Source organism: Opisthocomus hoazin, chromosome 7 (genome assembly GCF_030867145.1).
Source record: "Opisthocomus hoazin isolate bOpiHoa1 chromosome 7, bOpiHoa1.hap1, whole genome shotgun sequence".
Classification (NCBI taxonomy): Eukaryota; Metazoa; Chordata; class Aves; order Opisthocomiformes; family Opisthocomidae; genus Opisthocomus; species Opisthocomus hoazin.
Window position 1 is genome coordinate 1071717 of NC_134420.1, and position 25133 is coordinate 1096849.

Sequence of the window (25133 nt, forward strand, 5' to 3'; positions counted from 1 at the left end):
CTGTAAGCTTGTACAACACAATACGGAGGCTCAGCACTGCCTCCTTTCCCAAACACTGGTTTGAGAGGCAATCCTATTCCAGAGCGCGTCATCTCTGATCCCTGTGGCACGTGCTGGCTTCTTTACTGGCATAGTCCATCGTGATTCCTGTTTCTCAGGAGATGGACTCGCAGAACAGAGCTTTCCCTTGTGACACCCTATTTGAATGTCAGGCTTTCTGCTGCATGTTCATTACAGAACCTCACTCACTTTTGTGCCTGCTTTGCTTTGTCCCTTCAGGGGGAAGAAACGCAAGGAAATTCCAGCACAGGTCCTTCCCTCCCAATGGCAGAGGTGAGTAAGCCCCACGACTCGATTGCATCACCCCACTGAACATCAGCACCCCTGATATGCCCTCATGGAGAGAGTTCTCTCCAGGCGCTCTCGCTGATTTGGAGTGCCGTTTGGGGACATTCCATGTGGCTGCTCTCATAGCTGTGTGGCACGGTCTGCGCTGTGTGGCAAGGGAGAACAAGTCTCCCAAGAACAGCACGAGGGAGACTGCATCCAAGGAATAAATTTTAAAGTTATAATTGGAATTTGGAGTAAAAAATGCAGAAGAAACGCCCCTAAATTCTCAATTTGTACTTATTACTTTAGAAGATTATGTATAATATGCATACAGCTTCAGAGGCTTCCCCCTCCAGAGGCACTTCCCAGTGATACAAGGATGTTTGCCCCTTCAGTGGTCCATCAACTGGTTCTGCCTGCTTTTGCATGGCATTTCCAACCTGTCTTCTAGGTGGAGGGCAGCACGGAGTGAATGTGAGCGATCCGGGTCCGAAAGCAGTACCTGCTGTGAGCAGCCGAGCCAAAGGAAAGGACAGACTGACCGGCAGAGCCAGAAGGTACGGAGGCTGGCAGCAGGGCCATGAGCTAGTGGTTGTGCTGTGCGTGTCCAGGTCTCATTCCTTGCCTGACTGTGAAAAGGGACAGACACAAAGAGATACTGTTCCACAGCAGCATCTATTCAGATGCGTTCATGTTAGCTGGGACCGTGACTGGCTGGACTTCACTTCATGGGGTTTGTGGTGCTCATGGGGTGCACTGTCGCTGTACGGACCCGCTGCGTCAGCTCCCTGCAGAACAGCCCGAGGGGTCAGGGTTACTCTGTGACCGGGCACGTGCCCCAGCAAGCTGTTGAACACATCTTATCTGACTTCCGGGCACTGCTGATATGGAGGAGCAGCCTCCAAAGAGAGTTCCCAACTGAACCAACAGTAATTAGGAGTGATACTGTGGTACAGATGTCTTCTCAAACAACTGCTCTGGAAGATGTGAGGAGGGAAGTGGCCTGCTCCTGCCAGCTGTGGGCAGCACACAGCAATGCAGTAATTTGCACAGCAGTAATTTCAGAATATCAGCAAAGCTAAGTGCATTTTACAGGTTCGCCCACATTCTCCCAGGGGCCCCCCTCCCCTGCTGCTCTCCGTAATTAAATTCAGTGCAGTCTCGAGTTTCCTGGAGCCACACTGACAGTTTAATAACAGTAATCGTCTTCACAGCACTGCCATGCCCTTTAGCGGGCAACACAAGGAGGAAGAGCTGATTACATACCCCAAGCCTCTTCATTTACCCAGAACACAAAACCCTTGCAGTAGCTTTTAATGTTGGCATTCTTCAGCCATCCAGGTCAGTTATGACCATGCAGTTAAACAGATGCACAAGCAGACACGTGCTTCGTAGGCGCGCTCACAGCATCACCCAGATGAAATTAGCTGGAGGTCAGCTGCTGATTGCTATTTTCTGGCTGGAATGAAGAGTATTAGGCAGGGTCTGTGTGTGCAGCATTCTGCTGTGTCAGGGCAGTAGTAGGTCTGATATGCAGAGCCTGGCACGGTATTAAGCCTGGAGATTTTTTAATGCTGCTTTTGTTTCCAGTGGCTGTGCTTTGAGGAAATGCACCTGAGCAGCCATAGCTCTCAGCTGCTTATGCTGCGGACTGGGAATCTACTTGCAGCACAAAGACGGGTTGTCTTCTGTCTTCCTAAGCCCTGTTAGTTAATCATACTTTTTAAAATTAAATGTAATTCTGGTAAGTTGATGAAGAATATGTTCAACAGCATGCAAAAATCAAGCTAGCTTTCTTTGTAAGTTACGTTCCACCCCTTTCCATTTTTCAGCTCCATCCCCAGTAAAATGTACTTGGGAAAGAAAAGCTGACGAGCTGTGCTCGTGCTGGCTCTCCCAGCCACTGACTGCAGCACCGGGGAATGGCAGCAGCTCCCAGAGGATGTGCGGGGTGGGCAGGCCAACAGATTTGCTTTGTGTTGATACTTCCTGTAAACACCTTAGAAGGCTGCAGACCACAGGCTGAATGTTGCTGTTCAAAACTATGAAAGTTGCAGTGATTGCACACAGTTCTGCCCCGCCTGAAGATGCCAATCTGCCAGGGCCAAACCAAACTCCTTCCCACAACTGCCCTCAGGAGTAAGCGTGGTTCTGCCTCTGAGGTTTGCCACTGAAGCCTGGTTATTTGTGGTAATGAAAAGGACAGGGAGCTGGCCAGAGAGAGGCAGAAATAAAATTTTAAAAGCAATGGGTTACAGGGCAGAGAGGGAGGAATTAAAAAACAGGGTCAGGGTGCTGGGCAGAGGGAGATAAGAACATTTCAAAAGGGACAGGCTACAAGGCAGTGAGGGGAGAATTAACTGGGGACAGGGAGGTGGACAGAGACACATACAAAGAAAATTTATGCACAGGAGTTACTTCAACAGCTGCACTGAAGGAGAGAAAGGAAAAAAAAATATCAACCTGTTACTATATATAAGAAATGAAAGCACAGGTGGCTGTTGGGCAGACTCTACTGGTTATAAGAATTTTAACAGCCACAAACGGCCTGACTTCAGGTCATCATCCTTTCTAAAAGAGAGCACTTCCCACAGAATACAGCTTTCCTAAAATCACATACCAGTTTTGGGCTGAACTGGATTCAAAGGGAAGGCTACTGATGCAGCATTGCTGTCTCTACTTCCCTCTGAACTTCAATGCATCAGTTCTTATCAATTCTCTGGGTCTCCTCTGAGCTGATCGGAGAGCACTGTTTCCTGAGACACCTTTGCTTTGGACTTTGATCCATCCTTTCCTTTAAATACACATCCAGTGCCCTCCCCTCTGCTTTGAGAAGGATTCACAGGATGGCTTACTGCTGCAGAGCAGATTGTGTCTCACTGCAGGAGAGAGACTAGCTGCTCCCAAAGGCTGGAAGAAATTGCACAGAACAAGCAGCTCCCGGTTTCTGTCAGTGTTTTCCAGGGACGTGAGTTGTACACACTGCAAAGATTTTCTTCCTTTCTCTCTCCTTCCTACTGGAGCCTTTTGTTTCCCTGCACTTCAGGGCTTGGGGAGGTGGGAAGGTGCAGAGGACGTTTCCCTGGGAGCTTCATGTGTTGGTATGTCTGATTTATTCTGGCTACATCTTCAGCTGTTGGCCATGCCCACCTTGTCTCACCATGAGAGCTGGGCTGGGGGCCCTTTGGGAAGGATCAGGTGTATAAGGCATGGGATCAGCGAGTTAGCTCCTCCAGGTGTGGCCCACCCCATCCTTGCTCCCCAGCAGCAAAACAGAAGGAAAGACTTCAGAAAATAATGAGGATGTTAGAAGGACCTGATGATATGATAAACCTCATGTTTTCCAGTTTCATCTCAAAGTTTAATCCTAATACAGTCACTCTTTTCTGCTCTGTGGACATTTTAGCTGTACAATTTAGATGCATATGGCTGGTGAAATGTGTGCTAGGAGTAGACTGTGAATGGAAGAGCAGTGTTGGTTTTGAGCAGCTTCTTGGACAGAGTTTGTTTCTTCCCTTTTATAGGCAGCGTGTATGGATGGGTCACACTATGATCTGCTCTTTTTGTGCCCCAGCCCATGGGTCAAATGCCAGCGCTCAGGGCCTGCCCAGGGCTCCATCTGCCCCGGTCAGACCCAGGGTAAGGGGTGAGAGCCTGCCCACTCCCCTATATCCATCTCTTCTCCTCCTCAGCAAAGGCTGACTTGTGCCCCAAAGCGTGCCTGTGACAGGCAGATGCTGACTAGTTTCCAGAAATCATAACAAGGTCTTGAGCCATTTCTTTTTCCTTCTGTGCTGAGGTCTCAGAGCCATGCCCAGAAGGAATGCCTTGGCTAGCTGTCTTATGGCAGAAACTCAAAGAAATGATGCTGGGCTGGGACTGAACGTTTTGTACAGCCTTCCTCAGAGCCTCTGACTGGCCAGACTGAAGCACTGTTTGACGACATCTTGTTGAGCTCTCCCTCATTAGCGGCCCTCTGAGTCTCTTCCTGCAGTGTCCTCTTCTGCTCCAGAGCCTGGCTGGGTCACTGAAGGCAGCCTCTGCTGCCAGTGGCTAGGACAGCTAGCACCATTTCACACTGAGTAGGGTTATCAGCACTTCTGCCTGCTCTAATAATATAGTATTATTCCCTTGCTTTTCTCACCTGTCCCCATTAGCAGGAGATTTATGCAGTAGGTCCAGCAGACTGAAGATCCCTTTTGCCTTGGGCATGCCTGCTTGAAGCTTATCAGAGGCAAAGCATGCCAGCGATGCCAACCAGTTCAAAGTGACAGTTGTTTTGGGGATCCAGTCTTTGGGCAGACAGGAAGGGCAGCTAGACAGACTACACAGCGAGGTTTAGCACCTTCTGCTGGGAGGCCCGGAGGATGTGTTACAGGGAGGATGTGTCATAGAGAGGATGCCTGGCTCGTCACAAGCTTCCACAGCCTGTTTCTTGTTTCGCAACAAACAGAGAAGGTATGTTTTCCAGTATGTGTTTGTGCCTCCCGTGCAGAGGCTTGGAGGCTTTTTGGTGCATCAAACTCCTCTGGGGGAGCTGGGTTCAATCAGGATACTATTCATACCCGTGAAGGCTTTAGACTAGCTCTCCTTCTGCTCGTCCGTCTCGCCTCATAGACTTTTATTTTTCTTGTCTCCTCTTCATTGCATCTTTCGTGTCCTTTGATCTAGAAGGAATCCTGGGGCTCTCTGGCAATGTAATCCTGACTCTGAAGCTGGAAAAGCATCCTTTGTTCCACTGCTTCTCTTTGGGAAGAACCATTCCTGAAGCTTTTCTTCTCATTTCAAACCTAGCTCAGGGAGCCTTTGGGGTGCTGAATATTCCTTACCTTCGCTTGTATCTGCCCTTTATCACTTAGACTCCTCTTCCATTTGAGTCCAAGCAGCCCAACAGCAGTGGCAAGACCCACTTGGAGCATCTGGTGGTGAATTCCAGCAGCACCTTACTCCATGAAAAATTTGGAGCGAAGTTCCCATATAGGCATCTATCATGGGTAGCACTAGCTGTGCTCGAACGCACTGGGTGTTTTCATTGCCTGTCAGTGATCAGTAACACTCTGGTGTGTTGGTGGGAATGATGGGGAGAAGGAACCTGTCAGGCGGAGATGTTGAATATTTCAAAATTGCTGTCTAGCTGGTTTTGGCTATCTTTAGACCTGTGGGGGTGGTCTGTTCTGGGCTGGCTCTGCAGGAGCTGTGCAGTGGTAGAGCAGACAGAGCAGGGAAACGCAGAAACCTGCAGTCAGCAAGTCACTCACTTCTCTGTTTAGATATCTACCTGGCGAAAGCACTCATTGGTCCCACCAGCATCAGTGCTGAGTGTGGAGGGGAACTGATCACGAGGGCAGCCCGTTCTGAAATGGAAGACAAGTGACTATGCATAATGGGCTCTACCCTTACAGCCCGACTTTCAGAGCTCTTTCAGGGCACCACTGAAAATACAGCCCCAGAGGTGGGGGCTGCTTCCCAGAAAAGGGGCCCGTGTGCATTTTGAGCTGGCACAGCTGGCAGTGGGACCTACCTTGTATCCAGGATGAGACCTCAGTGGCTGTGGTTTGGGTGCTGGGTCTGTCTCTAAGCCTTGGAGGACTGTTCCAAGCTGCTTCGCCCTCTGGCTTATAAAGGACACCGTACACAGATCTACGCTCTGAGAGAGCCTGGAGGTGCTGGCAAATGCAATTCACTTCTGCCCTAAGGACTCTGCTAGAGAAAAAACCAGTGTGAAGCAGCTTAGTGTGATTGTATGGTGGAGCCAGTGGTGGCAATTCCCCCCCCATTTCCACTAGGGCACAGGGGGTCTCTGTAGCACATTTGCCTCTGGAAATGCCTGACTCTGCAGTCACCTCGGTGTGCATTTTCATTTTTTATACCTTGGCCCAAATTTGCCAAATGAAGAGGCCAGTAAGCCTAGCAGAGTCTGTCTAGAGAAGAATTAAATCTCACACACATTTGCACATCTTGTGTTTTAAGAGTATGATGCAGGGAGAAGTATGTGTGCATTATATATATGTGTATATATATAAAATGTTTGTGTGTGTGATGTAACTCACCAGGCACATGTATGAGAAGGTCAGGGTTACTAAGACTCCTCCCTACCCAGTAGCACTGCATGGGCAAATTCAGATTTATGTTCACCCTAGAAAATTCAAACAAGCAAAAGAAAGCAGTTAGTCATGCAGCCTTTAACTAGGCTGTGGCCCTCTTTGGCCCAGGACGTTGTAGCTGCTGCAAATTTATTACGGGCTCAAAACACACTTACACAAATCCTTGGAAGAGACTGTCTACTAAGTATGACTCAACGCAGAGCTACTATCTCAGGCTCAGGAAATCCCAGAGCTGCACATTTCTGGAAGCTGGGAAAGGTACTGGGGAGGTGTTTAACACTTTTGCCCTCTCTTCAAACTCTACCCTAAGCATCTGCTAATGATGGTGAGAGGGGAAGAGAGCCTGGGCTAGCTGGACCTTCAGTCTGATGCTTACAGCCATTCTTGCAGCCTGCTTGCACATGTCCTCATCTCCAGTCTCCCAAGCTGCTTCAAAGCAATTTTGTCCTTCACCGTCTGCCTCTGTGTCTGCTGTTGTGGAGATCTGGGACACTTGGGCACTGTCAGGCAAGCAGGCAAGACTGTGGCAGACATCACTATAAGCCAACTGTACGTCTGATTTATCTAATGACAAATGTCTGTTCTGGCATTGGATTTTATGTTTTCATTACATTTAGAATTATAACAACCAGCTCATTAAGGTTTAGTGGTCTTGGATGAGTGTTTTAAGGTGCCGAAAGGAACTGGACCAGTTATGTCTGACACCTTTATGTCTCATTGCCTGGTCAAGGGACTCAGGGAATGGATGGCCCTGGTAGAGAATCCTACCCAGGTATCAGGCAGGGAGAGTGGCTTTGCCATATGAGAACTTGAAGGCCTAAATTCTGATTTATTTTTTTTCTTGACAGATGGGATGCAAAAGAAGGCGAGGACATGTCTTTTCTGAAGGATGACCTTGATGGCCAGGTGAGTTCACGAGTTCAAGGCTGGCTGCTGAGTTTTCTCAAAACATGCACTGTCAGAAAAGTTGGAGGCTCTCAGCCAGCGCGGAGCTGGGAGGCCTCTACGCTGGGGTAAATGTGCCCCTTGTTAGCACTCTCCAGATGGCATGATGTGAGAGCAACTTCACTTCTTGCATTGACTCTCTGTCAGCACTACAGCCCCACTTATTCTGGTCCCTGAACACTTCTCCACCTACATCCTTTAATGGGCTCTGCAGACTTTTCCCTCAAGTCTTGAGAAACATATATTGGTATTTTAATAAGCTGAACTAAGTATCTCCTTTTCTCAGAGGAGCCTTGGTATGGACAAGCGGAAGAGCAGAGGTGAGGAGGGGATGGAAGAGAACTGCACAGCTGAGTTGGAGGAGAAGGTGAAACAGCTGAGCCCCCAAGATCACGGGGCCTCCTCATCACAAAGGCTACGCAGTGGAAAGGTCCAGTCTGCCCACAAGGGCCAGAAGGAGGAGCAGAGAGGAGTGAAGGGCCTCAGCATGGACATGTCTGTGGCCAGCACAGGTGACTCGGAGCCAGGGCCCAGGCCAAGTAAGGAAGGCATTGGGGAAGGTGCCAACGGGAAGCCTGGCACTGTTGACATCCTCCAGGAGCAGGAGAGCACTAACAGCACTGCTTCACAGAGCAACCTTCCAAGCACTGTGCAAGCCACCAGGCACGGCAGTGAGGAGGCCTTGTCATTGCCTGTGGGAGTGAATTTAGATGGAGCTGGCTTAGAGGAAAACACAGCTTCAGAACAGGAGTCCACTGAGGACTCTTCAAACAGCCATGGAGGAAAGATGGATGCAGCAGCGGGAGACAGACTGGATGCGGATGCAGGTGAAGGACAGCTGGTGAGCAAAAGAGGGGAGGAAGTGACCCAAAACACTGCCCTTCAGGGGCAGACACTTGCACTGAAAGGAGGTGAAGATGCTGAAGGCACTGACCATGGAGGAGAGCCTTTGCCCCCAAGGAAAGCCGACTCCGACAAGACTGTTGTGTCTGAGCAGGACACGGCAAAATCACAGTCCAGAGAAGGGGACCAGCCTGAGGACTGTAAGGACAAGGACAGCGGGCACACTCTCAACTAGCAAATATTGCAGCAGCTTGCCTGAGACAGAAGGTGAGTTCCTGACCCCGCTCCCCATGGCGTGTTTGCTATGCCATTAATGCTCTCAGTCATAGTACGGACCCACAACTTCATTTTCTGTGGCCGTAACGGCATCATACCAGATAACTATCCAAAAGTGCTAATCAACAGTGATAGGATCCCTCAGGTAGCCTAAATCTGTGCATCCTGGAGCGGATGGGTAAACAACGGAAAGTCAGACAGGAAGATTTGGGTAGCAAACTGGACTGCTGAGTCTGGCTGGGGACATGGATTAGTTAGGGCACAAACTGAAACTATCCCTGGGAAGCGATAACCTCAGAAAGGATGGCAGGATTAATTTATTTCTGTCTCTGGGGTGATCACAACCAGAATAACTTGAGGTCAGCGTGGTCCCTTTCCCAAAACACTTGCAAAGCTATAGAGGCCCACCTTGTGGACAGTAGTTTGAAGAAGGACGACTGCATGTGGGATTCTCTTCCCAGTGCAAGATCTGTGAATGCTACACTTTGGATTACACATGTGGTTAACACTAACATGCAAGGCAGTGTGTAAATACAACGGGTGAGAGTTCCTGTAGAAAAGGCCTATGAACCACACAGAAAGGAGGAAGAACAGATCTGGTTATGTAGCAAAGCTCCAGGTTTAACTCAAGCAAAGAAGTTTCTTCTAGAAAGGCAAATGTGGAACAAGAAAAGCCAGGAGAAAGAACAGAGTATGATAGGCAGAAAGATAAGGTAGAAATTAGGAGGAAGGGACAAGGAGAGAGTGTAGGGGCTCTGTGGCAGTTACCTTTGCAAGACATGTTTTTTCTAGGCAATGTCACACGCAGATCAGGACATCATACCCACAGGGCCTAGATCAGACCAGTAAGTCAGGATGTGATTCTGCCTCCAGGTTAGGCAGTAAGGTTGCCACTCACTCCACCTAACTCAGGCCGAGCACAGAGGCACCTAACTTAAGATCTGGGCTTTGTTGCTCCTGAAAGAAGAGACATGAGCACTTCCAGAACACAATCCAGCTTGCCTAACACCTGAATTGCTCTCGGGATACTCCTGGCTTGATCCTGTGAGTAGAGAGGCAGCAGCTATATTCCGTAAGTAGGCACTTCAGGCAATTAGCAGCTCAAAGCTGGGCGGGCAGATCACCCCCAGCAAGCGCCTTTCCCGATTCCAGCAGGCTTTTCTTCAGACCCCGACCCAGCAGCTTGTCACTGGGTATTACTTAGTATTCATCCCAGGGGCACAAATGAGCTTAGGGATGAAGTGGTTAAGCTGCTAACAAAAAGACTTTCACTATAATCCAATACTATACAAAAGGCATGGAGAAGCGCAAGTGTTACAGCTATTTAAAAAGGACAAAACACTAAGAATCAGTAGGAGCTGGTTCTGTGCTTGAACTAAAATTCCTTCAAGTGAGGCAAATGAATTCCAACAGCATTTATGAAAATATTAAGAGACACCTGGATGCACGTAGCGGGAGTTTACTGTCCAGGCCATGCCTCTCCAATCCATCAAAAATGCCCCCGAAAGTAGAGGATGAAGGGATTAAAGTAACCCTGAGTGAGAAAAGTAGTCATTAATTACAAACCAGCTAAGAGGAAACAATAAATTACAGTAGTCCATTTTCATCTCTGCAACGGAGATTCCTATGCTCTGGTAATAGGGCCCTGAGTCCACTTCAGCTGGCTCCTCAGTCCATCAGTCCTCACTGAATTCATTAAGGCAAGCTTAATTATAAACATAGCCTCATGTCTCGGAGAAGAGAAGGTGACTTAAATACTTAAGCACTCACATATCTGCTTGGCTAAGCTGGAACTTGAGACCGGTATTGCTCTGTGAAAATATTTGTTGCTTGGGAAACATCAAGTGTAGTGATGCTGGGGAAAAACGAGGCGTTCACTGGTGTCCCAGTTGCTCTCTACCATTTCATCCTGCCTGCCCTTCCCATCTATCTCCTTCCTATCTGCAACGCTCATTTTCCCTTGCCTGATCATGCCTCCCCAAGAGAGCACGCTCCTGCCTCACTTTCCTCTTGTTCCCAAACAGTTGGAGTCTCCACGTGTGCCTAAGCTATGCACTTAGCATCAGAGACTACCTTTTGATGCAGACAAATTAAAGCAAGATCCATCCGGTTTTTGATATTTCCTGTAATTTAGGAGATGCTACAGATTTCAGGGGAGTCCTGTGCAGGACAGAGATGGCAGGTCACCTGAGGAGAGTCAGCCTTTAGCCGAAGTGGCAGTGCTAACTCCTGTTAGGATCACAGGAATAGGTACAGCTACATCAGCTCTTACACTGAGGGAGTGCATTTGCATTCTTTTTAGTCCTGAAAACAATCACCAATCACTAATTTCCAGCAAAGATGGAATGACTTCTCCTCTTTGAGCACACCGGTCCCTGTTTCATCTGTCGGCTGCTTGCACTCTCCCCTGAAGCCTCTGACTTTCTTGCTGGCCGGGCATCTGTAGAGGTGCCAGGGTGAGCCAGAGCAGCACTTTCTCTCTCCCCCACCCCAGCAATGGGTTTCTGCTGGGTTTGTTTTTTTCATTCCATCAACTGCAAGAGCATTTAGGGAACGAGTGCACGAGTGCTGCTTGGCTGTCGGTCTTTAATAGATGTTCTAGGGCATCATTGGCACCTCCTATCTGCTGAAGTCACCACAAAGCAGTTTGACCTCTCCCTTTGTGCCAGCGACAGGCCGCTATCAGGGTTGGCTTTCCCAAACAAGATCATTTGCAGACAGAGTGAATTCTGCCGTGATTTATTTGTAGTGGGGAGAAGAGCCAAGAGGAAGACAGAGGTATCTGTCTTTAACTGTCTGCTCCCTGTGTCCAATTTGTCAGGAACATCCCTTGGCAGACAGAAAAATAGTGCAAAACCTGGATTTCTCTAGCACTAGCTCAGCACAACCAGAGCAGTTCATCTGTGTGGCCTGACAGCAGGGCTCCTAGGAGCAACAAACTAGCAACAATGACAACAACAACCACCACCACCAATAAAAGCAAAAGCTCATTTGGCTCAAGTCAGTTAAGTTGTCAGCGTGTTTGGAGCGAAAAGGTCTCGTATCTATTCCTGCTTTTGCTTTGAAGTTCCCAAATCAACGCGACAGGCTGCCTAATGACACAGATGGCATCAGAAATAACCACCGGCTGGTAACAGCCACTTCCCTGCTCCCTTGGCTTCTGTTCCCTCGTGCTCCGCAGACAGACTAGCTTTAGACCACGGTATGTACAAAAAGCAGCAAAGCTCTACTTTATTTTCATGTAATTCTCCCCAAAGTGTTATTTCACAGCAATTCTTTGGAACCGGATCCCGTAGGATTGCCCCCACTTGTGGTGTGTCTGAATCCTTGGCGGGATTTTTTATCTGGTTTTTGGCTTCTTGAGCCTGACGCCTGCAGCTGATGCTTCAGGGCAAGGATTACCCTAGGTGCAACCCATAGGAAAACGGCGTTCAGAAAAGCCACTGCATATGGCCCGCAGAGGGACTTACTAGGTGTGGCCACCCTCAAGGGGAACATCGCTACATCAGGATGTAACCACATGTGGCAGGCTAATGATTCTGCCTTTTTCACCCCATCTAATAAAAAATGCAGCATTATTGGGCAGAGCAGAAAAAGAGCATCGTTCAGGAAGCTGAAAGAGCTGTAAGATCAAGCAAGCAACACTCAAAGCAGAGCGCTGCGCTTTTTTTTTGTTAGAAGGCAAAAGTAAAAGTTTATTTATTCCTCTCGTGTTTAGTACCACGAATTCAGGTGCCCAAACCACCTTAATTATTTGCTTCCTCTCGTAGGTTGAGTATAATCTCTCTACAGGTAGTCCTGAGTGAATGGCCCATAATCCAGTTTAAGGGGCTGTGGGCTGGTAGCTCACGTGTAGTTTTGAACAGTTGATGCTTGTACTGAATTGCAGCTGCCCGTGCCTGGCCACGTTGGTCTGACGTCAGGCCAACACGATTACAGGATTATCCCACTGCAGCAGGGGAAGGAGGGGGTGGTTCTCACCCTGCGGTGTGTGAACAACGGTAACGCGAGTTCTCTGTCGATGAAGGACTTCGTGTGGCAAGGTAAATGGGTTGTTGTTACGCAAGCCTCCAGGAGGTACTGAGCAGCTCTGTCTTGGTAAATCCAGGCCAGCGGGAAACCTTTGCTGTGTTCTGTGGCCGTGTAACCAGTGGACATTATGCCAGGGAATGCCCTGAAGTGCCTGGCAGAAAACATGAGCGAAGTCTGTGCCAAAAATCCGAATTATAGAGAGTCTGAATGACTACTGTCTTGGAGGACAAGAGTTCACAGCAAAAAAGGAAGGTGATTAATGTAACCAGAACCCGCATGAGGTATGACCAGCCTTGAGGAGTGGCATCTGGAGGGATGCACTGAGGTGGGTTATCAAGGCTGCTTAATTTTCTGCCAGGAGGCAGCAGGTAACTTCCCAGTGAGATTTTTCTTTTTCTGTGAAAATACAGATTTGACAAATGTATGCATGTACCAGAAGTGTATCTGCTTCAACATTTTTGTATTTCATAAAGCCCAAACTGGAGCCCTTGTTAAACCTTTCAAAACAGAAAATTTTAGTGTTATGTTCTTAAATACTGCTGATTCAGTTTTGATACGGTACAATTTTTTGAAAATCAGCCTTGAAATAGATGGTACGATTTTGTAAAATGCAACCTATCAGCCCCGAAAGGCATGTAAAAATATCATTCCGTTAAAAAGTTTACATTGTGGAATTTCCATCAAGTAGAAAATCCTGTAGCAGGTCACTTCACCTGATGCCAGGGACATGCCCTCTGCTCACGGATCTTACACGTCCCAAAGCATGGCAGGTACCTGTAGTGGCAGCAGACATCAGTAATCAGTGGTAACGATCTGCTCTCCACCTCCCCTGCTCCTGGGCTTTGTGGGGCCCATGTCCCCCACACATTAATGTGCAGATTTCACTCCCCACTGCAGATGCTTCTCATTCATTTCCGCAGAATTCACAGCAGCTCCTTGCAGCAAGCGGCCACCATGTGGGCTTCACAGCTTCCACTGCTGATGTCTATTTATAGCACTAAAAATCTCCAGCACCTTCAAACCGGTCGGAGATGCTGCGCAGAGAGTGTGGTGGGACTTTCATCCTTTGCTTCAAATAACAAGGAATAAATATTTACCCAAAGTGCAGAACTGGAATCCCTGGAGAATGTCCAACAAGTCCCAGAGAAGTAAATGATACACAAAAACCACAAAGCTTTTCCCTGAATTCTCTTGAGAAAATTAATCTTAACATCTTTAGAGAAAATGCAGCTGGGGGTAGATTTCCAGAGCAGCTCCAGGGATCTGACCTTGCAGCTCTGGCTGACGTAAACAGGAGTGGGGCAGGCAGGGCCTGTGTGCTGCAGGACTGAGGAGGTCAGAAGAGGTCAGCTTTCTGATGCAAACCAGTGCTAAAGGTTGGTGCTGGAAGCAGTACAAGCAGAAACCAACACTGCTCAGTGCAGTTACAGAGCTACAAAGAACATCCCAGTTTCCTCAAGGTTCAAGAGACAAGAAGGTACCATCTGCTGTTGCATCTTGGAAGTTGGCCTGGGATCGTCAGGCTGAGGTCTCAAGGACTTGAACAGCATCAGGCTCTCCGGTCCTTCCTGCACCCACGCCACCTTCTGAAGCCCACCATCATAATATGGGCATTTCAAATTCCCAGAGCAGAGCTTAGCACCACACACCACCGAAGCGGAGAGTTTAGTGCTCATGCAGAATTAGGGAGTGGTATGGCTTAATACGGGACTTGATGCAGTTATCTTCATACCTCTGGTGTGATGGAAAGCCTTTGCCATGGCACAACATGGGAAATACTATTAACATTGGAAAACACAGGGATTATGTGAGAATGCTTCAAGAGAAATGTACTTGGACTGAAGAAGCACAGGGAAGGACTCCAGGGATGTTCAGGGTATGGTTGTTTAGTCTAGCAAAATGAAGGCATGAAGTGACGGAGTTGTGATCTGTATAAATACAGTGGGGTAGTACACACCAGTCAAGGAGAAGAAACATTCCAGCCAGAGAGCAATGCTGGGGCAAGAATCAATTTATTGAAGAAGCCCATGACTAAATATGGAAAAATCAGGAAAAGGCTGCTACTTGTCAGAGGACAGGTGACTTGGAAGCATGCTGTGGTTGAGCCAGGGACTCTTGTCACCTCCAAGGCTGGCCTGACCGGCCTGCTTTGACAGGGATTAAGTAACGTGGTGCTTGTGAGAGCAGCAGCATGAATTTGATGACAAAGTTGTGTGTGCTCCTGTCCAAACTGGTGACCACTGTCAAAGCAGATGCTTTCACTGACACCCAAAAGAATCAGCATACGCATCCCATCGGGAAATGTAGGTTCTTTATGCCTAAATCTCTCCGGCCCTTTGCAAGAGCTTCTGTCTCTTTTTTGGTTGCTCACGGTGACTTGTCTTTACATATTTAAGCTCACCAAAGGTTGCAGTGACAATTTTTCTACCAGTGGCAAATATAAACAGGATTAGGATTTTTTTTTTGCCACTTAACGACATCAGTTCTAATTCAAATGGGAATTAATTCAGGAATGTCCAATGACCTGTGCTAGGTAGGAGGAGATGTCTCATGATCGCACTGGTCTTTTTAATGGCCTTACAGTGTGCGTAAGAACAGCAGATATATATATGCATTTTAAAAAAGCTAAGTGAGAAAATCTGGTATGATGATGTCTAACAGATGGTCCTTACACGTCATGTCTGAGCTTGCCTCATGGTATTTCACGGGACTGTCTGAGCGGTCCACTAAGGACAAAATTGTCTCTGGGAACTCTGGACCTGCCCCAGGAGAGACCCAAGAAAATGATGTCTTCCAGCCCAAGCAGAGGATGGAGAGTGCTAATCTCAGCCAAACTGCCAGGCTTCATCGGCTCCATTCAGCTGCAGTCTTCAGGGGCTTCGTGTGCACCCACCCCATGACAGGAGATCACACCGGTAGGTTCAGTCGAGGCAGCGGCTGAGCGGTCAGCGCAACAGTCCTGCAGCGGATCGCTGTTGGCTTGGCTGTGAAAGTCATCCCAGCGTCGTCCCACGTCTAGCCAGGCTCTGTCGGGCTGGGAAATGTGGGGCAGATGGGGCCTCTGGGATAGAGCACCAGCGATCAGCACCGATCCGCTGACGTGCCGGTGGCAGACGGAGGGAAACCGGGCACTGCAGCCCCTTGCTGCCGACGGCAGAGCCCCAGGCAGCACGCAGCCGCATCGCCCTCCTGAGCCCCGGCCCCCACAGCCACGCCGGCGCAGAGCCTGCCGCATCTCCGACCGGCCCTTGATGGAAAAGAGGATCCACTGTGAGATGAGAGAAATGCTAACTGCTACAGCTAATTACTAAGAGAAGCAATGGCTTTAAAGCCCACCAGTGTCTTGGCTGTAAAGACTCACTCGTGCGCAGAATGAAGGTGTCTGTATTGAAAGGAGAAAACTGCAGAACAGGAAGGAGAATTGTCTACCAGCACTAATTAGCACAGGGCTGCCAAAGAGACTTTTTCACAGAATCACAGAATCACAGAATAGTAGGGATTGGAAGGGACCTATGTGGGTTACCCAGTCCAACCCTCCTGCCGAAGCAGGGTCACCCAGAGCAGGCTGCACAGGACCTTGTCCAGGCGGGTCTTGAATATCTCCAGAGAAGGAGACTCCACAACCTCCCTGGGCAGCCTGGGCCAGTGCTCCGTCACCCTCAGAGAGAAGAAGTTCTTCCTCATGTTCAGATGGAACTTCCTGTGCCTCAGTTTGTGCCCATTGCCCCTTGTCCTGTCACTGGGCACCACTGAAAAGAGCTTGGCCCCATCCTCCTGACACCCACCCTGCAGATATTTGTAGGCATTTCTAAGGTCCCCTCGCAGCCTTCTCTTCTCCAGGCTGAACAAGCCCAGTTCCCTCAACCTCTCCTCGTAGGGGAGATGCTCCAGTCCCCTCACCATCCTTGTAGCCCTCCGCTGGACTCTCTCCAGTAGCTCTTCATCTTTCTTGAACTGGGGAGCCCAGAACTGGACACAGTACTCTAGATAAAACCATTAATAGATTTTAAACCATTAATAATAAAATAGATTAACAAGAAACAGGGCTAGCTCTGGAGTCAGTTCAGACTTGTAAACCAGATTATTCTACAGTATTTGGACCACCAAGCTCAAGTCTGCAAATCTGCTTCCTGGCCCTTCCCAATAGCGTTAAATCCCAGAAGCGTGCTGCTGCAGCGTTGAGCCGCCCCTCGGCAGCACGATGCGGCCAACCCCGTCCGTGGTTCGCATACGGGAGAATGAAAAATGCCTCCAGCAACAGTCGTAGAACCTCCTCTCAGCTGTACGCAGCATCGATTATTGCAGTGCCTCGGGTATGATTTCAGTGCAGTTCCTTATTAGATATCCATGGCTGTGTCCTTAAATGATCCTTTAGAGCTTTCCTTGTTATGCGAGCCTTGCTTACTGTCGCCTCTCCTGCCTTCATGGTATTTCATCTGTTTTTCTTTTCATATCCCCCCCTGCCCTTTCTTGTGAAGCTTTCAGTGCGGAAATCTGCATCAGTGAGAGGCAGATCTGTGGATTTAAAGACGGATGCAGGAAAATGCCAGCTCAGCAATTCTGAGCAGCACCCAAGCATCCAGCAACTGCAGAAAAAAGCCAAAAGTCTTGCCTTTCCCAATTAAATCAATGTATCTAGGCCTGAAGGCCGCTACAGGACAGCAGGCTCCACTCACGGGTGAAGTGTTTTCGCTAGAGAAAAGCTGATGCACCCTTGCACCCCCAGCCCAAGTTTCGCAAGAGGGGGGCACAAAGCCCTACCCAAAACCAGCCCCTCCTCTTGTTGCTCCAGGAGCTGTACAAGCACACGCAGAAAGATGTAAAGATTGTTGTTCTTGAGACAAAAGAAGAGAGTAAAGCAGTCTCACGGAACGCAGAGGAGGCCTGGGAGCGTGCTCCATCCAGCCTCCCCTGGGCTGCGGAGCCCGCCCGCTGCTCCCATCAGATTTGGCAGGCAGGTATCTGGGTCACGCTACAGTGGTACCCCCCAGGCAGCCCCAGCTGTGCAGGAAGGTCAGGCTGAAACTCAGCAGACATTTTTAATTTACTGCTCAGCAGTTCCCTACAGGCTGATAATCCCGCTGCCGTCTCTGCTCTCGTTTCACAGGATAACGTGCTGAAGGTGGTGGATGAGAAGAGAAGAGGAGCACAAGCTTGTCCTCACTCTTTGACCTTCTATGAAGTCAGCTTCCAGCACTGCCCGGTGCCCTGCAGCACCCATTCCCAACACGGGGGTCCCCCATCACCACCCACCACCCCCTGCTCGCAGTCCAGCATCACCCTTTCCTATCCGTACACCGACGGACAGGGAAGGCTGCACACACTCCCAGCCTACAAAGAAAACACCGTCACTTTTTTGTATGTTTTGCCGATATTGCAGCTGTGTGGCAAGCCAATGAAATGTCTACTGGATGCACTTTATTTTATTTAATAACTACTTCTGTTTAAATTGAAGATGTAGGTTTCTGGGCACGCCACTCCGTTCCTCCCCCAAGGCTGGCAGGGAACTGCACGTATTGGGAGGAAGGCAGGGGCTGTGCGAGCTCTCCCTCGGCCCTGGGCAGGGAGCAGGCGACTGCCAGAGCGTTAGGAGACAGGGTGAGAGGCGTTAGGTTGTAGTTCCGTAGGTGGGTGAAGAAGTAGTGTTCAAAGCAGCTCTTGTACTAGTGGTTTGTACGTGGTTGAAGTGTTGGCAGAGGTGTACGGTAGTGGCACGGGGCACAAAGGGGATGGAGCATTCCTGAGTTTCGCTGTGGGGTGCAGGTGTGTCACGCATCAACCACAGCATCTCGTCCTTCAGAAGCTTGCCTTCCTCCTCCCGTTGGCTGTAGCAGGGCACAAGCAGCAGAGGCTGAATCGGCACATCGGGACACTCTGCTTTTCTCTAAGGTGGCCGCTGCGTTGGGCCGGTGTACGCGCAGCTCAGCAAAACCCTGTGCCTGCTTCCTAGGACCAGGAAGGCTACAGTAACCGCGGACGCTTGCGGCTCTGCGTGCCAAGCAGGGCAAGGAGGAGGACAGCACAAACGCAATAATCTTCCTTCTCCACCACGCTGCACAAAGGAGTTGGCAGCAGGACCCAGGCCAAACTGGAGCTGAAGGTCTAAGGCTTCCTGTCAAACACTTCCACCTTCCTGGCTGTGCCTTTTGTAGCCTTGTGCTTGAGTAAGAGGGCAGCAGTTCCCCTGGAAGCAGCCACGCAGACGTTTTGACCTGGCCTGAAAAGGCACCTTCCAAATCGAGGATCTGGGTGAGCATTTACAAGCACAAATGAGCAAGAACGCCAGCTGCTTGGATTTCCGAGCAGCTAAGAGCTTCACAGCAAACCAGGACCTAGCTGAAATATGGCTACCAATTGAGGGGAAGGCAGAAAGCAGGCACAAGGAATAACACAGCATAATTTCTGACTTCTGAATGACAGAGCAGAGAGACTATCACCCTCCTCTCGAAGTGCTGCTCTCAGACTCAGTGCGGGAGTGAATGCACGTGCGGACACATGTGCGTGGAGATTTGCTGGATTTCACTGCGGGATGCATTCGCTAACCAAAATGGCAGACTGCCTTGGTGATAAGGTTGGCATGTGTGGACTGAAATACTGTACGCTGTTTTAATAAACTAATATTTGCACAGATAAACATTTTGGTTTTCCACGTAACTTAGATCCACAGTACCTATCTCGGGAAGGACAAGGCTGGGAATTTCCTCTATGCACCCAATCCAGGAGAGTTTACTGGCTTCAGACCAGGCATTAGCCAGAAACAGAGTGTGCAGCTTTCATGTTTTATCAGTAGAAACATCTTCACCCCACCAAAGCCCAGCCTGGGTTTACTTGGACTTCTCCAACAGATAAAAGAACAGATAGATAAAAGCCAGACTGTAAAACTGCTCCAGGTCCTGGAGATTCTCCATCACTGTTAAGGGCTGACTTCCCTTATCTGACTGGCTCAGAAACCTGCTTGCAGTTGTTTAATTTTTTAATTTATTATTATTTTTTACATCAGGTCACTGACCTCAATCTTGGTCCGGTCAGATTGAGTCATTACCAGCTTGCCTCACGGCCCATGCGCCGAGGGGCTGCGATCAGGAGCTTGTGGCAGCCCAGCAGCCGTCGGGCACACAGCCAGGTAGATGGAAACTTCTACCTTGCCCCTGCTCCAGCGCTCAGTTGTAGAGATAAAAAACCCAACTGCAATTGCTGCTATGTCTTATCAGCCTAGACTCCTTTTTGAAAGGAAAACTTACACTTCCCCCCCATTTCCCTCTTCTTTTTCTCCTGCAGCCCAAGGAACTTTGCATCGAATGATGTCTCGGAAGGACTGAGTCCATACCAGGCTCCAGGGATGGGCCTGTACAGATAGTGCCTGCTCTCAGTGTAATTTCTTCCTGCTAATTAACACTTTGCTCGAATGCACTTTGGGTGGTGCCTGGATTGCAATTTCTCAGAAAACTCTGGCTAACTGTTTCTTCTTTACAGTGAGAGAAAAGACTGAAAAGTTGAAAAATCTCACGTAGAGGGAATATTTATATGAAACAAGAGTTGTAATGAGGAAAAAGCTCCAGTTTCCAGTTCAGATTGCTTACCCCCTAGGAAAGCGTTTAACTCTTGGGCTAGTTCAGCTAAGTCTCCCGAGAAGCTCACTGCAGTGACGACGTGTTCTGTCACCGCGTCACTCACGCTGCTGCATCGGAACACAGGGGTCACGTTTTCGGAGGCATCAAAGCCGCCTCATTGCCCCAGCACTTGTCTTGCTGCGATGGCAGCTTGCAGAGTGCAAACTCGTGTGCCTGCAGAGGTACCTGTTTCCTCCCAGCAGTGGCTGCTAGCTCAGGGATTTTGTGAAAGTTCTTCCAGCTCTGCCAGACAGCAGGAAAGCAGCAGTGACTCTCGGGCAGAAAACCTCTTTTTCTTCAAACCAAAGAAGGGCTTGCTGCTCGACAGTCTCCTGGCTGGCAAAATTTACCATCAGTTTCAACTGTAGCTCGAGCTAGTATCACAATTGATTTCAGACTAGTGAATTGACTCTTGTATGGAGAGATCAATTTAAAAAACCTCAAGCCCAGGACAAAAATACATCTGGGTAAAGTCAGAGAGACTTCCATTTCCAAAGCTTTACCAACCCAGTTCCTGCAGGAGGCAAAAACATCAGATCTTGACAGCAGTTCCAGCTCTCCGTTCCCATCCCAACAGTCCTGTACCTCCAGCAGACGCACACCGCGCAGACCGCTAACGAGCACAGCCCTACCCAGAGTCTGCAAGTAGAAGTTACAGAAGTGTTCACGTGATTTTCCACACCAGTTCCCCTCGAGATAAACTGGCTGCAAATGACACAGGAGCCTGAAGCTAAACTGGCATTTAGACAGAAATTTTTGTATTTAAAGTGCGTAACACAGCAGTCAGTGCTTTTCAAGTTTTGTGGAAAGCTTTTTAAGTCAATTAGAGGCACAGCGCAGGAGCAGGGTACAGCACTGCTGCGAAGTTCCACGCGCTGCCGGCTGCCTTCCCTGGGAAAGGCTGTGCAACAGCTCGACCAGCTCCCAGGCTCTGCAGCTACTGGCAGGCAGAGCTAACGCACTGGGACGTCCGCAGTGGCCTCCTGACCACACCAGCTTAGCGCAGCGACGCAGCAGCTGACCAGAGAGGAGGCTCTCCCAAAACGGCCTCCGAACACACGCGGAGGAGCCAGAAGTCAAGCTTCACCTGCTTAGCTCCGTGCTCCAGCTCGGGTACGAGACCATGCCCCTCTCCACATGCTTCAGCACCTCCAGGACTCACATCCAGCCATCGGTAACACCCCCCCCGCCCCCGGCATAACCTTTTCCAGAGCGGCCCACTGAGATCGGGTTGACTTCTCTGAAGGAGATCCCTGATTCCCAGAAGCAGCCACTGATTTTGTTATCAACACTACACCACAAGACTGCTTTTCAGCTACACTCATGAATTCAGCCAAGATAGGGAATAAAAATAACACCTCCTTCCTTGTCGGAAACACAGCCCAGTCCCAGGAACCCGGGATTAAGACGGTACGCGTTACGTCAGCTGAGACCACAAGAGAACGTGCGCGGGGAAAAGGTAGTTTTTAGAAGATGAAAATGTGAGCCAGCTGCTGGAGCATATTACATGCTCCAGTAACTGTTTTCCCAGCTATTTCCCTTCCTTCGGGTCCCTCTGCACCCGGGTTATTTCAATGCACCCTCCTTGAACAAACTGAGCTCAATGGGGCAGGACCAGCACGTACAGGCAGAGAGCAAGTAGTGTATGCCAATAAACAGGTGTAAGCCCAGAGGCATCTACATGCAAGGAAGGAACCAAGAAGGCTTGAAGAAAACATCTTCTGATCCACATACACCTTTGACTGGACGTCATTAGTAACTGTTTGCTTATTACTCCTCCTTGTAGGGAGCGCTCCCATCTGACAGAGCTTGCAGTTCAAATCCCTCTGTAAGGGTCTCAGCAGAGGCAGCGCTGCAGGGTCTGGGGGGCCACCACTGTCATCTCGGAGCTGCGCAAGGCAACATTTGCAGAAATTGTCTCACAAGAATTTCGTTTCCTCCCTCATGAGAATCTTCTCAGTCAGAAAGGAAAAGCAGAACATGACCTGCTCTTCTCTCCATCCTCTTAAGCGATTACTGTGATTAGGAACTGGAAAACCAAAGCTACTGTGGCATTTACCTTCCCCTGACACGTGACAACGATGCGTTCTGTCACTGCGTTTCAGAAGGGAGTTGCACCTGAAGCACACACGTATGGCGACTTCCATTCCCTGGGCCACAATTTTTTAAAGGCTGTTATAAGCCAAAAATCTGGAACTTGGGCCCTAAATGATACAGAGACTCAAAGCTTGGAGGAAAAGTTGGCGTTACAGAATTATTAGCCTGTTTCATCAATAAAAAAATGAAGTAAAAACCCAGAAGCACAGATGCCACTATTCCAGCCATACGCTTCCAGCCACCGTGCTCTTACAGGCGCATCGCACGGTTCGAAGGCTGGAGACTCTTGTTAACTCCCTCGTATCGCTAAAGCAGAGGGCCCGAGGCCCGGCCCTCGCTCGTGTCTGATCATCTGCGCCACCCACACCGGCTTCCAGGCAGCTCCCTTCCTCGGGATGCGCACACGCTGGAAATGCGACACAGAGCTGTTTGCCAGCAACGTGCACGACAGCGTCTGTGTGAAGGGAATAGCCCTCACCAGCAACTGCAAGGAAATAACATTACAAATTGTGAGGTTACAGTGATTTCTATCTAGGAAGCAACACAAAAGCCTGTGCCTTATCTCGCCTGATACCATTACACTAAGTGAACCGAATTTTTTTTTTTTTTCTTTGAGAGCAATGAAGGGAAAGACTGAATTGGAGCTGAAGTAATACAGCAGATAAGAAGACAGCCTGCCTTCTAAACCTCAGGTTTACCCAAGACTGGCGAATGCACCATTTTAGGGCACTAAAAATTATGTTCAGATGCAGATGACTGGGTACAAAGATGGCAACACAACGCAAAAATTCACCGTCCAAGATGACGATCCAGCTGTTGCCTGTTGCAGCCAACCTACTTCCCAAGAAATCCCTAGAACCCTGAATTTTAAAAAGTTAGCTTACACCTAGAAACCTGTCCAGACGTGCCGGTTTTATTACCAGAAGTATTCGCAAAGTGCACTCAGCCACCAGCTTCTGGGACAGTCTGCCACCAAGAGCGCAGCAAGCACAGAGCCTGGCTGATGGCAGGCTGCAGAGGAACTACTTCCCTTCAGAGGACTCTGATCCTGGCTAGGGACAGGATGGAGGAGAGATCTTAGCTGAAAAATCTAGGTCCAAAAGGGCTTTGGAAAGCAAGGCTGCTCAAAGCACAAAGGCTCCCTGGCCATTAGTCTGCAATCCTCCTGCGTCTTTACAAGCCCAAGTTTCCCCCTCTTTGCACGCTTCGTGCCACAGCAGTGAAGCAGAAGGATGCTCCGCAGCCAGTTGTAACAGGTACAGAAATAGAAGAGTTTCACTTGGATCTCAATTTGTCACAGGGGAGACGATGCAAAAACACAGTCTGAGAAATCATCAAGCCTACACTTTCATACAGGAATGAAGACGGCCACAAACATCTTAGTAGTGGCTCATCAGCTATTTTTAGCACCAGAAAGGGAGACAACCATCAGCAATGGGTCTACTCCATTTTATAAAGTGCATCTGAACACTGTCACGGTCCCAAAGCTCCTTCGCCACCAAAACCACAAACCAGGTGAAGGGCCTGAAGTTGCTCCTGCTCCTGAACGCAAGGCATCTCTCCGCAGTCGCGCGGCAGGTTGGAAGAGGGCCACGCAGCCCATTTAATTCAATTCACTTCCTCCTCCGTCTGCTCCACGCAGCCAGGCTCTATTCGTCTTCTGAGAGCAATCGCATTTAAAGTGAAAAATGCCAGGAGTCTGCACATCCAGCATACACTGGACGCACTGGTCAAAGCCACCGCAGATTCACCAGTTCCAAGCTGCAGGCCAGGACCAGAGAAAGCCCAGCATCTCTGTAATTCCACCCAGTTCATATTTACCTTCAAAGGTTTTAAAAGTTAAACACAAGCTCCCTCCCAGAGAGCTTCCCAGAGCCAAGAAACAGACTAAACTCAAATGGCACCAAGCTATGAGTCTGTTTTGTGTCTCTTTTACTCGTTCCTGCCTTGGAGACCTGCAGAGAGCCTTTCACCCTCCCACCAGAGATGTCTAGCGAGGGGAGCAAGCAGCACCGTCACCACCAGCACCCAGAGCTACTGCTCGCGCGGGGCAGCCCCACAAAGAGGGACCCACACGCTGCAGGCAGCACCGCCGAGGGCACGAAGCCACCACCGCTACCGAAGGGACGCGCACGGGGCCGAACCCGGCCAGGCCACGGCCCGGTGCTGCTGCCGGGACAGAGCAGCCCCACCTCGGCGGGTGCACAGGAGAAGCAGCTCAGGAGGTGACAGGGTGGACGGGCAGCCGCCTGCCAGAGCAGCAGCTCGGGGCTCTCAGCTCCTCCACCGGCTCTCCTACCTGCGCCGCAGAAAGGTGGCAATGATCACATCCACGCTTTAGGCTAAAATGTGATCTTTTTTCCTTCCCACCAGCTAGATTTCTTTTCTAGCGCGTTAACAGCATACAGACCTTCCTGCATGCCCTCCAGAAAATGGAGAGGGAGGGTGGAAGATCACCACTCCCTCCTCCTACCCCATTTCTTCGGGGAAGTCCTCTGCTCCTGGTTTCTGCCGTTAGCAGACGCTGTAAAGGACGTGCCCAGCTGACACAGGCCTAACGCAGCACCGCCAGGCCCGATACCGCTGCAGGGGCGAAACAGCTATTTCCCCCCCAACTTTAAGAAAGTCCAGCGCCGCCTTTTACGATACCTTGGCGATCTGCACAACTGAAACACCTACACCGCGTCAGAGCGCATTTCCACCCCTCAGCAGAGGCAATCTGAACTCCGGGGATCGTTTCGCGGGGACACGGCATGGCCTGGCAGCCTCACAGTCAAGGCGTTCACAGAATCATAGAATCACAGAATCGGGGTTGGAAGGGACCTCTGGGGGTCACCCAGCCCAACCCCCTGCCCAAGCAGGGTCACCCAGAGCAGGCTGCACAGCACCGCGTCCA

General features: G+C 49.6%; 1 protein-coding gene across 1 annotated transcript in view; it reads left to right on the forward strand.

The window, feature by feature from the left end:
• Positions 1 to 19150, forward strand: part of CCDC9B (coiled-coil domain containing 9B) — a 52255-nt gene extending 33105 nt beyond the window's left edge. The window contains exons 9-13 of the mRNA XM_075427340.1: positions 280 to 333; positions 782 to 887; positions 7283 to 7340; positions 7666 to 8489; positions 17638 to 19150. Of these exons, the coding sequence (XP_075283455.1) occupies positions 280 to 333; positions 782 to 887; positions 7283 to 7340; positions 7666 to 8457 (1010 nt within the window). The 3' untranslated portion in view covers positions 8458 to 8489; positions 17638 to 19150. The remainder of the gene's footprint in view (positions 1 to 279; positions 334 to 781; positions 888 to 7282; positions 7341 to 7665; positions 8490 to 17637) is intronic.
• Positions 19151 to 25133: the final 5983 nt, after the last annotated feature.